Source organism: Nyctereutes procyonoides, unplaced genomic scaffold, assembly GCF_905146905.1.
Source record: "Nyctereutes procyonoides isolate TBG_1078 unplaced genomic scaffold, NYPRO_anot_genome, whole genome shotgun sequence".
Taxonomy (NCBI): Eukaryota; Metazoa; Chordata; class Mammalia; order Carnivora; family Canidae; genus Nyctereutes; species Nyctereutes procyonoides.
The window spans coordinates 50380619-50393457 of NW_026575142.1; the positions used below are offsets into that span (position 1 = coordinate 50380619).

General features: G+C 43.2%; 1 protein-coding gene across 1 annotated transcript; it reads left to right on the top strand.

The window, feature by feature from the left end:
- The first annotated feature begins 2022 nt into the window (after window positions 1-2022).
- On the top strand, window positions 2023-12312 carry HRG (histidine rich glycoprotein). The gene is made up of 7 exons (XM_055308566.1): window positions 2023-2262; window positions 3900-4016; window positions 4840-4930; window positions 6100-6266; window positions 7223-7306; window positions 9418-9519; window positions 11050-12312. Exons 1-7 carry the CDS (start codon window positions 2032-2034, stop codon window positions 11686-11688), a joined length of 1431 nt encoding a protein of 476 aa, XP_055164541.1. The 5' UTR covers window positions 2023-2031; the 3' UTR covers window positions 11689-12312.
- Window positions 12313-12839: the final 527 nt, after the last annotated feature.

The following is a 12839-nucleotide window of genomic DNA, read 5'->3' on the forward strand; positions in this document are numbered from 1 at the left end:
AAACTCAATGCATCACTAGGACTGTATTGGCCCTGAGGGTTCAGTGAAGGAAGGGGAGGAGAGTGCATGAGCACATCTAAATCTCAGCCAAACTGTAGGAAAAGGTTATCCTCATCCTGGGAGCCTTTCCATCCCCTGCCTTTCCCTCCACCAGCCTTTAGCTCCCTGAAAGGCACTCTGTATTGGGTGTGGCCAGTAGAGCAAGAATAGAAGGCGTAATTAAGGAGCTCAGCTCATCAAAACATAGTAAGTTTTCATGTTTGTCTATAGTTTTCTCCCTGCCTCACCTCAGGTTAGAGCCCATTAGTGACATCTTGGCCAGATTCATACATACTACTCCTGTCATTTAAATTTCATTGAAGAGGTCCCGTTTCGCTAAGTAAAAGCTAGTGTCGTTAACACTACAGGTTCAATATCGAGCATAATTCAAAACATGTGTCTTCCATGTTTAGCACTTGCTAAGCCAGCCTGTGACTCTGGGAAGTGGGGCCTGCTTTTCATATACCCTCCCCTTTCCCTCTCTCTTCCAACAATGTCCCTCCCTTCAGGGTCTGTTTAGAGTCCAGTGGTTCTCAACTATGAATGTACATTGGAATCACCTGTAGGCTTTCAAAGTACCAAGACCTAGGTCCACCCTCAGAGATCCTTATTGCTCTGGGGAGAGCCTAGACAAGGATTTTTAGAAGTCCCTCAGGTGATTCTAGAATGAGAAACACTCAGACACTCACTGCAGAGAGAACAGGAAGTGGGGAGCTGCTATTTAAGGAACCTGTCAGGGTCCCAGGAGGGAACCTGGGCAGATTCCTTCAGGAAATATACAGGCAGGTAGATTGTTTCTCTAGAAGGGTGGGGGTGGGGTATCAGCCTAATGCCAGGCCTGCCACCCAGGTCAAGCCCTTCCTAGGTATAGAGTTCCTAACCCCTTCTCTGGGATGGGCATCAAATTGCTTGATTCCTACCCTCACCACCATTCTCATCCATATAAACCAGTTCTCTTTAGTGCGCTTTAGGGGCCACAGAGAACCAGATAAGAGGTGCCAACTTCTTCTCAGAAACATTAGTGATAATAATGATAACAAAAATACATCGCATCATTTACTCAATACCCAAATCTGTGCCAAGAATTATACTAGTTACTTTATATGTTTCCAATTTAAGTATCACACAATCCTGCCAAGAGGTATGAATCTCCATTTTATAAATGAGAAAATTAAGAATCAGAGAAGTTTAATGGCTTACCCGGCATCACACTGTAAGAGAACAGGGCAGGTTTGAAATTCGGATCTGACTCCCAAGTAATAGCTTTTTAATCCTCTTTAACTCAGAACTCCGTTCCTTTTATGGTGTTAACCATTTAATGTGTTACCTCCCTTAAATACTGCAATTACTTTTCTTTTTTGTTCTTTGTTGTTGTTTCTTTTGTTTTTTTTTCTTTTAAGATTTTATTTATTTATTCATGAGACACACAGAAAGAGGCAGAGACACAGGCAGAGGGAGAAGCAGACTCCCCATGGGGAACCAGATGTGGGACTCAGTCCCAGGACCCCGGGATCACACCCTGAGCCGAAGGCAGACACTCAAACACTGAGCCTCCCAGGCGTCCCTGTAACGCAGCTACCTTCTGCTGAGGATGTTGAGTGCCATAATCCAGAGTAGGGAGTGATGGTGGAGCTTTCTGGCAGAAACAGGGAGGCAGATGGAGGGAAACTGCTTCACTTCTAACCCTACCCCACACACCAATGTGGGCAGTGCTTGTGGTCAAAAACATACACTGGATCTGCTACTACTAGAAAAATCCAGATTTTGTGCAGATCACGGGTCTACCACTCACCAGCGGCATGCCTTGACTTTCTGTCCCCAGGACCCACTAATCATTTACAGCATGTTGATAGATATTTTAACCAGGGGTCAAGGTGACTCTCCCCGGTTACACAACAGAAATGTATGAAGACTGTGTTTAATCAATTATGCATGTGTGTGTGTGTGTGTGTGTGTGTGTTTTAGAAAGTCTTTATAAAATTCCCTGCTGTGATGTTCTATAGCAAGGGTTGGTTTTCCCATTTTCACAAAATGAGAGCCTTCCCTGCAGCACTGCTTCTCCTCCCTTTAGTCGTGCTGCCGAGCTCCTGTGCTGTGATTCCCACAGACTGCGATGCTACTGAATCCTTTGCTGAGAAAGCCCTAGACCTGATCAATAAGGGACGGCGGCATGGTTACCTTTTCCAGTTGCTGCGGGTCGCTGATGCGCATGTGGACAAATCGGTGAGGAATCAGCAGCGCTAGAGCTGAGCTGGGCAATGTGGTTCCGGCCTGTAGGCTTACTGCTTTGCATGATGCAATGGCTTAGGCTAGGGTTTCCAGTTTAGATTCTGCTGCTGCTCTACACTGTTCTTTTTTCCTTCAGACTAACATTTGCTATTCAGAGCGCTTAATTATGAATCAATCTCTAAGTACTTATAAGCGTGTATGCTGAGCCAAGTCCAATAGTGAGCACTGTCAGAGAAGAATTAGAATCAGCCGTAGGCAGGGACCTCAAGGAAATAATCATTGGCTCACATACAGGCACAGGCACACTGTGTAAGCTGGGACACATTCTCGGAGCCAAGTGAGCGGTATAGATGCTGAAGCAACCCCAGGAAAGGGAATCTATTAAAATTGGATGGGAGAAGGATGTGAGTAGGGAATCAGGAAGGAGGGTATCAGGGAGTAATTTAACATAAGCAGAGGGGTGGGGGTGGGGGTTCCAGAAGTTTTATATGGGCTTTGGAGCAGCTATCAGGTTGGAAGAGAAACTAGGCTTATCTTGAAGCAGGGAGAGCCTACCGCTTTCATTTAATGATAAGATTATATGCTTGTTTGGCGTGGATTTGAGGGCTTGATAGAGATTATGGAAGGAAGCCTCCCTCCCCGCCCCACTCCCCAAATAACCTACCCTTTGCTGAAACCACTGAAATCAAGGAGGCCAGACCATGGAGCACCACAGAAGACAAGCAGAGAAATTCCTACTTGTTACAAGTATTAGAGACAGAGGCACTGCCGGTTGCAGAAAGCAAGAGGGATTGCAGGAATTTGGGATTCGGCCAGCAATTTAGTGATCGTTAGTGTCATTCCTGGCTGTTGGCCGCATGTGTAGGGCACAGTGCTACCTCTGAGTGGTGACAAGAAGGTATGTGGGTGGGTGAGGCAGGGGCACGGGGTGTCTGGGGAGATGGAGGCAGGTGAGGTGAACTAGGAAGCTATTTCCTGTATTCAAGAGGGAGGAAATGAGGACCAGCCCCAGGCAGTGGGGATTAGAGCAGGGAGGATGAGGAACAGACACGAGACATTTCAAGGGAAGACCATGGAAAGCCTGGCTTCTGGATAGTAAAAGCAAAGGAAAGAAACCACAGTTGACCTTCCGATTCTAAGCTGGAGACTAAGACAACAAATAATTAATGATGCCTCCCACAAAAGACAAGGGAGGTTGAGAGAGAGCTGGTTTGTAAGAGAAGAAAGCGGTTTCAGCTTTGGGCCAGTTGAAATCAAGGCAAGCGATCCAAGTTCAGGAATAGAGCTGGATGAGAGGACACAACTGCACGTACAGATTGGAGGCTGTCATCACTCATAATTCTGGGCTTGCACCTCCGACACCTCCGCCCAAACCCGCGCTGCTATTCAATGCTTGCTTTTTAAAGCTTGTGGGCGGAAGCAACATCATGACCGGTTAAAAAGAACATTTGGAAGTAACTCTTTGAGGCTATTTATTCAAAATAAGTAGATCAAATGACACAAAGGTAGGACATCTGTGATGCTTTGGAGAGGAGCAGGAATTCTGTTTCAGAAATAAAGAGCCTGCTTTTACTGAAAAAGCACTAGGCTCCCACAAGCTATTCACCTGTTGCTCTTTTGGCATTCCTCAGGAGTCTGTGGCTGTCTATTATTTAGTCTTGGACGTGAAAGAATCGGACTGTTCAGTCCTATCCAGGAAACACTGGAATGACTGCAAGCCAGCTCTTTCTGCACATTTATCCGATATAGTAAGTAAGCAGGGTACCATCCTCTTCCTTTTATCCGCCTTGACCTCTGTTTACTCTGCTTACTCAGGGTGGCTGCCTGCCTGTGCTCATGCAGTGAAAAAGGAAGAGCAGATTTTGCCTCTTGACTCATGAAGACTATGTGTCTCTTGAGAGCCATACCTGGGATCCCAGTTCAAGATGAGTCCATGGGGATTGCGGTCCCATGGGATAACATGCCCAGCTGTGAGACCTTGGGCAAATTACCTAAGTTGCTAGACTTTTCCTCCTCAACTGTAAAATAACAGAAGGGGCTCTAAGATCCACTCAGGCCCTGACAGTCTATGGGCCTAAGAACCTATGAATTTGTGACTGTGTCCTACGAAGACTGACCCCTATGGCAGGAATAGCCAAAGGGATTAATGCAGTTACCTTGAGAACTAGGGTCTTGTTCTACATTGCATGTGGGCACTCAGATGGCAGACCCTCCACCACAGGAAAAGAACACAAAGGTCAATAAGCACATATATAAGATTTCAGTTCTAGAGAATAAGACATTTACATACCTAGGAGTCTTAGCACTTTTTTCCCTCAAAAATGTTTGGGATATGGTCATGATCTGTTTAAACCATTTCTCCCCAGCTCTCATGAGGCTTTTGGATGCCTATAGTACCCAGCTCACGGGAACAGACTAAGAAAATACAGGTTTTGAGAGAGGACTGGGTGAGAAAAAACAAAAATGAATCCTCAGTGGATAGTAGGAGTATGTGACATCACTTTTTGTCCCCTCCCCACATTCAACCCGAGGAAAGCAGTATGCAATGACATGAACCCTTTTCTCTTACAGGTGATCGGACAGTGTAAGGTAATAGCTACAAAGTGTTTGAATGAATCTCAGTATCTTAGAGTGAATGACTTTAACTGCACCACAAGTTCTGGTAAGGTCATCTGTTAAAATGCTAATTAATTCTAGATTAATGTAGAATTCAGTCGTACTGTGGTATCCATCATTTGATGCTAAGATATACATATCAGAAATGGTCCCTGCCTTCATGGATTCAATTATTTGATCTCTTCAGAAGAAAAGGGGGAGAGTTTCCTTCTGTTACAGATATACCTTCCTTTAAAGAAATTCAAGATACAAGAATAGAAATCTATGAGAGGCAGTGCAGCATAATTGTAGAGAATGTAGGCTCGGAGGTCAGATTTGAGTTTGAATTACAACTTCATCACTTATTAGTTGTATAGTCTTGAGGGCAACTTACTTAACCTCTTTAAACTTTCCTCCTTTGTAAAAGAAGGATAATCATAGTATTAGCCTTCTGGATCCTTCTTAGAATTAAGTAAGATGCTCTATGTAGTACACTTTGCAGAAGTGTACTACTCAGCCCTCAATTATTGATTTCAACATCTAACTGTTAGCTATAACTGTATAGTTCACAAAGCGGTTACACAGATGTTATCCCATTTCATCTTACAAGACTACGTGAGGTAAAGATTATGATACTTTCTATTTTAGAGATAAAATAACTGAAGCTCAAAGAGGTTCAATGACTTGGCCTTGGGAACACAGCCAAAATGTAATAAAGACATGATCCTATCACACCAGTGTTGACTCTAAATGCCATGCTCTTTTTATTTCTTTTTTCAAAAAGAATTACCACAAAGTTCCTTTTAAAAATGTCCATTTCAACATGATTCAATATATAAAAATTCAGCAACCAAGCAACTCCTTCAAGAAGTCACCTTGAAAAAAGGTTGACCTGTATCTTCTCTCTCTGGGCAAAACTGTGTTAATGATGCCTCTCCCTCCTTGGAGAGACAGGAGGAGTTTAGTGAAATAGTAACACTTTGTGAGTGACAGGAGGAGGGGTGTCTAAATGGGGTTACAGCAGAAACATAAGCATTGGAAGGATCTGGGTTTAAGTTTAGCTCTGCTGCTGATTGGCTGATTTGATCTCAGACAAATTACTTAACTTCTCCAACCCTCAATTTGAAAAATGGAAGCTATCATTACTCTTGCCACCATGCTTATGTATATTAAGTCCCGACATGGACAATGCTGGTTCCAACCAGGTACTACAAAGATGCCATCTTCTTTCTCCAGTCTCTTCAGCACTGGCCAATACTAAAGACAGTCCCATCCTATTTGACTTCTTCGAAGATACTCAGCCTTACAGAACACAAGCTGACAAAGCCCTTGAGAAGTACAAACAGGAGAATGGAGATTTTGCCTCTTTCAAAGTGGACCGGTTGGAGAGAGTTGTCAGAGCGGTGAGTCACTACTCACATCAGCTGGTGTCTGAGGGCCCAGCTCCAACCTGGCAGGTGCAGGACCCATGGCACTGGCCCTCTCCACTGGCCTCACACGTCCGGCTCCTTTCAAACTGAGGGCCCTGTTGCAGCCTCAATAGAATAAGGCTGCTTTACTGCAGTTTTCTAATTTTTGGAATTGTGGGAGTATAAATATCCATTGAAGAAGAGGGAAAACCCAGAAAGAAAAGAGGGAAAGACAGAAGAGCATTTTAGGGTTATGTGAGTCATTAAAAATCATCTGGTCCTAATCTCTTTGTATTATGATAGGAAACAGAGGCACCAGAAAAACCGTCTTGGCACACCCAGTGGTGTGGCTGAGGCCAGACAGTGCCCCTGCCTTCCAATCCAGGGGCCCAAGTGCCTCCCCTGCCAGAGTAGTCTTGCAAAGCAGCTCTTGGATGTCTGTCTTGCATTTTGCAAATGCCAAGTTAAGTAAATTATGGTGTGTACAACTCATGGAATGAACACAGCACAATCACTAAAGAGAATGTTTTGGGAGAGATTCCTAGGGGGAAAAGCAGGTTAGTGAACAATACTTAGACTCTGAGCCCATTTATGTTAATTAGATATACGTGTATATGGGCAACATATTTAGGAAAAGGCCAGGAGAAACAATCAAATAGGTGGTAGTGATACATCTGGGACAAAGAGATTGGGTGCAGGAAGGGTGATTTTTCACACTGTGCTGGCTTAGGTCTATATTATTTGACATTTTCAGTGAAATAGTATTTACCTTATCACTTATGTGATAAATTTTTAAAAGGCAGTGGCCATAAGAAAAAGGGCACATATTGGTGATTTTGAATCCCTGTGTTGCTTTACAGCATATTGGATAGTAGGTATCTACTGCCATTTTTTTTTTTTTTTTTTTACTCTTTATGTTCCTGAAACTGCTTTGATCCAATTTGTTCTAGAGAGGAGGGGAAAGAACCAATTACTATGTGGACTTCTCTGTAAGGAACTGCTCCGTCAGCCACCATTTTCACAGGCACCATAATGTGAGTATAATAAACATCTCTGAAGAACTAGGCAACATTTAGAGACCACCCACCATGTGTCAGGCACCCTTCCAAGTGCTTTACACATATGTTATTAACCCCACCACCTACGAGGTAGATATTATTATTCTCTCTCTTATGGATGGAGAAACTGAGGCACAGAGATGTTAAATGAATCATAAGAGTACGATTTTAGAATAAGCACAGTAACTACCTAAACTTAAGCCTGAGGTCTTTTCTAACCCACTAGGATTAAAGACTTAGCTAAAACTAATAACTGGCTTATGTTAAGAGCCTTCGTTCACTTCATCTCTTTTACTCCTCACAGTGACCCTGTGTGACAATAACAGAGGATCCGTAAAGTAAGGACCTAGCCCAATGCTCATAACCAAGCTGAGATTAGAATCCAATTCTCTTGATGCTCAGTCCCATGGGATTTGCCCCCTAATCATTTATAGGTGGATACTCATGTACCTGCAGAAAGATTGTATTAACAATATCCAACATTTGTAGGGTGACTTACAGTAACAAAACACCTCCATGTGTATTATTGCCTCATTGTATCCCTCTGACAACTGTGCTGAGAAGCAAATGTCTGCCCCATTTCCCTGAGACAGAAGGGCCTGGAAGTTTAACCAGTTGCCTAAGGGCAGTTAGCTAGAAAGTGTTAAGGCATAGGATCTTCACAGTGGCCTTCTGATTTCAAGTCCAGGATAATGGTGAGGTTTAACAATACATTCTCCAGGGCCAGAAGAGAGGAAGCGTTCATTAGTTCCTTTTCTGGCTGGTCAGTGTTCCCACCTGAAGCAGTTCTAGAATCCTGTTTAGTGGCCGCTAGAAGAGGTATCTACCTCTCCTACTCCCTTCTTCAACAAATCCTTCACTACCTTGGTGTGGGTAATGCAAACCCAGTGTAGAAATATGGCAGCTGGAGAACAGGGGTCTCAGTGCTAAGTGTTTTTGTAGCATTATCTCATTTAATTAAGCCCTCCTGTGACCTGAAGGTAGTTAGGAATTTTATGTAACTTGCCTAAACTCACACAACTAGTAAATGGTGAAGCCAGAATTCACGTACTTCTGTCTGACTCCAAAACTGATCTCAGAACCTCAGTGCTTAACTGTCTCTTTTAGGAAAGCATTTTCTTCTTGTCCTAGTCTAACTTTGACTGCTGGGTTTAGGAGCCTTTGGGACATAGGAATGCCAGCCAGTAGTAGCCTCTGTACTTAGGGTAGGGCCAGCAGATGGTCACTTTCACAAGGTCCAACAAATCCATCTTCATACTGGTTCCCTCCTTTCCAACACTTTCCTTCAAGAAGCTGAGTGAAACACCATTTGCTTCAACGTGGATGGAACTGGAGGGTGTTGTGCTGAGTGAAATAAGTCAATCGGAGGACAGGCATTGTATGGCCTCATTCATTTGGGGAATATGAAAAATAGTGAAAGGGAATAAAGGGGAAAAGAGAGAAAATGAGTGGGAAATATCAGAAAGGGAGACAGCACATGAGAGACTCCTAACTCTGGGAAACGAACAAGGGGTGGTGAAAAGCGAGGTGGGTGGGGGGTAGGGGTGACTGGGTGGTGGGCACTAAGGGGAACACTTGATGGGATGAGCAGGGTGTTATGCTATATGCTGACAAATTGAACTCCAATAAAAAAAAAGAAAACATTTCATTTAAAATTATAAAAAATAAAAGGGGGGGACTGGGTAAAGTTGTACAAATCCCACCGCTACACTACTCTTCATTCTCACTAGGCACAGGGAACTTGGGTCTTCATTGCAGAAGGCTTGGCCTAAAGACAAGGCATCAATGACGTGGTGCTCCTCAAGACTTCCAGTGGGGAAGCCCAGTGCTAGTGAGCACTCATGGAAGGGAAGCACAGCAACTTAGGGTGAACCACTTTGGAACTTGCACTTTCTCCAAGTATTGACTAGGAAAGATTGCTAAATAACTAGCGGAGATATTTGATAATATCACCCTGGTTTTTCTAAAGCTCATCTTCTTTCCCAAATGTCTAAAAGTTTGCAAGTCTAGCTGTGCAACTTCATACCACCTGCACACACACACAAATACATGCATACACACACTAATGGGCTTTTCTTTCTTTATAGGCCTTTGGATTCTGCAGAGCAGTTTTGTCCTATGATATAGAAGTCTCTGACTTAGAAAGTCCAAAAGACATTGCCATAAACTGTGAAGTCTTCAACTTTGCGGTGGGTTGCTTAAGTAGTCTTTGTGATGAGCAGTGCCAGGCTAAGAAATATTTTCACACACATAGTGTGTTTTGTTCCTATGGCTCTGGGGGGTGGTGGGAGACAGAGGCAGAGAGATGAGAGGGGGCTGAGAAGAAATACAGAGAGAATAGGCCCCTGGAGAAAGGGGTGCAATTGTTGATATGACACAAAAAGCATAAAAAAATTCCAATTGGGGAAATATCCAAATTGGGTAAGATTTGTAAAGTAAAATCATAACCGATTCAATCAATCTTTAATGAATTTGAAAATGGCCCTTGTGGGAATCCCTGGGTGGCTCAGCAGTTTAGCACCTGCCTTTGGCCCAGGGCGCAATCCTGGGGTCCCGGGATCAAGTCCCACGTCGGGCTCCCGGCATGGCCTGCTTCTCCCTCCTCCTGTGTCTTTGCCTCTCTCTCTCTCTCTATGTCTATCATAAATAAGTAAATAAGTAAATAAATAAATCTTTAAAAAAAAAAAAAGGAAAAGAAAATGGCCCTTGTAGTGAAGGTTCCAGTGCCGAGACTCAGTTCCTAGCTTTTATTATTAAGCATAGAACCTAAGGTGAATGAATTAACCTCAAACATATTATATAAAGGTACATAAAATAAGGCACAAAGCAATATTTCACATCTGTATCAGAAAGCTTTTCTGTATCAAGACATTCATCACAGTATTTTTCACATCAGCAAAAACTGAAAATAATCCAAATGTCCATGTGCCAAACTATAAAACAAAGTGGGGAGGGGCAGGGAAGGTTTATCACCATGAACCTGGCTCCACAGATTTTTTTTTTAACTAAAATCCGAACAAGAAGGAGGGTGAAGAGGTAAAATGCTTATCCTTTAAAGAGATGCTTATACCATAAGGCCTCAGAACTGTGTTAAAGATGTACATTATAAGGCACTAGTTTTCCAAATGTTGGTCTACAGAAAAGCACCATTCTATAATATAATTTCACCATTTTATGTTGAAATAGGAAAAATAAGAGTAATATGTATTTCATAATACAACATTTGTTCCATATAAAGAACCACCCTTTACTCTAAGGCATTTTTCTGACTCTTGTGTTATCGAAATATTATTCCAATTATGAAATAATGATGGTGGTAGATGCTAGTTTTTGTTTGTATCTTTTAAAGATTTGCTTATTTATTTTAAGGAGAGAGGGCTCAAGTGGGGGGAGAGGCAGAGGGAGAGAAAGAATCCTAAGCAGATTCCATGCTGAATGCAGAACCTGACGCAGGGCTTGATCTCACAATCCTGAGATTACAACCTGAGCTGAAACCAAGACTCAGACACTTAGCTGACTGAGCCACCCAGATGCCCCATTGTTTGCATTTTAAATGTCCATTTGGCTGGGTAAGAGTTTGAGAACAGTTTTTTGCTATCCCATTTTTAAAATTGATTTGTGAAATCCAAAAGTCTGGGAGCCATTGATCTAAATTGAGTTGCACACCTAACTTCTCCTTTTGTGTAATGGAATAATCACTTTTCTGTATCCTTTACCAGGAACATAGAAATTTCAGTGGTAAACACCACCATTTTGGCCATCCCCATGGACCTCCTCCTCATGGACCTCCTCCTCATGGACCTCCTCCTCATAGGCATCATCCCCATGGACCCTGTCCCCATGGACCCCCTCCCTTTGGGCCCCCTCCCCATGGACACCCTCCTCATGGACACCATCCCCATGGACACCCTCCTCATGGGCACCATCCCCATGGACCCCCTCCCCATAAACACCATCCCCATGGACACCATCCCCATAAGCATCATCCCCATGACCACGATTTCCTTGACCATGGGCCTTGTGACCTACCACCCCATAGCCAAAGTCCCCAAGATCACCATCGCCAGGGCCAGGGCCCACCACCTCAGCACTCAGAAGAAAGAGGTCCAGGTAAAAGGCACTTTCCCTTCCACCGGAGACAAATTGGATATGTTTACCGGCTCCCTCCACTAAAGAAAGATGAAGTTCTTCCTCTTCCCGAAGCCAATTTTCCCAGCTTCTCATTGCCAGACCACAGCCATCCTCTAAAGCCAGAGATCCAGCCCTTCCCTGAATCAGTTTCTGAATCATGTCCAGGGGTATTTAAGAATGACTTTTTAAATATCTCAAAATTTTTTGCATACTCACTTCCAAAATAAAATTTGATTTTCTCGATGGGGAAAAATTAATGTTCTGACTTAGAGCCATAAATAAAATACAACCAATAATGAAAGCAAAATTCAAGTATTTTTACCTTATTTTTATATTCAGAGTAAGGAAAACGTGGGTGGGGGAGGAGATGGCATGAGAAGAGAGAGACGAATGGAGAGGAACTATGTCAGTGCTGCAAGTCAGTGACAGATCACTAAATCCTTGCCGCAGATCTCTGACCCTCTTTCTTTCGTGGATTTAACTCTAATTCTAGAGGCTTTCCTCACTGAGTACTTTCACTGTAGCTGGGCATACCAAGAAGGCATGTTTTAGCAGTCAAAGGACTATTCTTCTAACACAAAATTCAAATTCTCGGGATCCCTGGGTGGCTCAGTGGTTGAGTGCCTGCCTTCAGCTCAAGGTGTGATCCTAGAGTCCCCGGATTGAGTCCCACGTTGGGCTCCCTGCATGGAGCCTGCCTCTCCCTCTGCCTGTGTCTCTGTCTCTGTCTCTGTCTCTGTCTCTCTCTCTCTCTCTCTCTCTCTCTGTGTGTGTGTGTGTCTCTCATGAATTAATAAATAAATAAAATCTTTTAAAAAATATTCAAATTCACGGAGGGGGACACTTGACGGGATGAGCACTGGGTGTTACTCTGTATGTTGGTAAATTGAACACCAATAAAAATTAATTTATAAAAAAAAATATTCAAATTCTCTCTTATTATTTCTAGATCTCTAAATTTCCTTTTGAAAAAAAAAAGTTCCAAATTCAATTATGAGGCAATAAAGGCTTGGGCTATGAATTGCAAAGAATACCACAGGTATGAATCGTGACCATAATTTCAGGTGCACAAGAAATATCACTCTATTTTCAGAAAAAAATTAGTTTCCATTTCAGGTTGCCATCCTAGTAGGTTAATAGGAGACTTAACCTCAGTCCTTGGAGCTCCCTCACCTGCTACTCCCCGTGCAAAGTTGTGCCACCATTCAAGAATTTCATGTCGTGCCAAGTGTTTGGGTGGTGGGCATAAAGGGGAGTTCTGACTCTTCATCACTGGTCCACTAGCTCTCTCCTGCTGGGAGATGCTTACGACCCCATGCACATCCTTCTTTGGGTCTAGTTTATCAGCTACTCCTGAGTCACAGTGAAGCTATCAGAG

Bases quoted from the DNA above. Each gene is read 5' to 3' on its own strand.
- HRG (XM_055308566.1), top strand. From the start codon at position 2,032: ATGTTCTATAGCAAGGGTTGGTTTTCCCATTTTCACAAAATGAGAGCC. The intron at 2,263-3,899 runs GTGAGGAATCAG...GGCATTCCTCAG, and splicing joins ATGCGCATGTGGACAAATCG to GAGTCTGTGGCTGTCTATTA. The intron at 4,931-6,099 runs GTAAGGTCATCT...TTCTTTCTCCAG, and splicing joins TAACTGCACCACAAGTTCTG to TCTCTTCAGCACTGGCCAAT.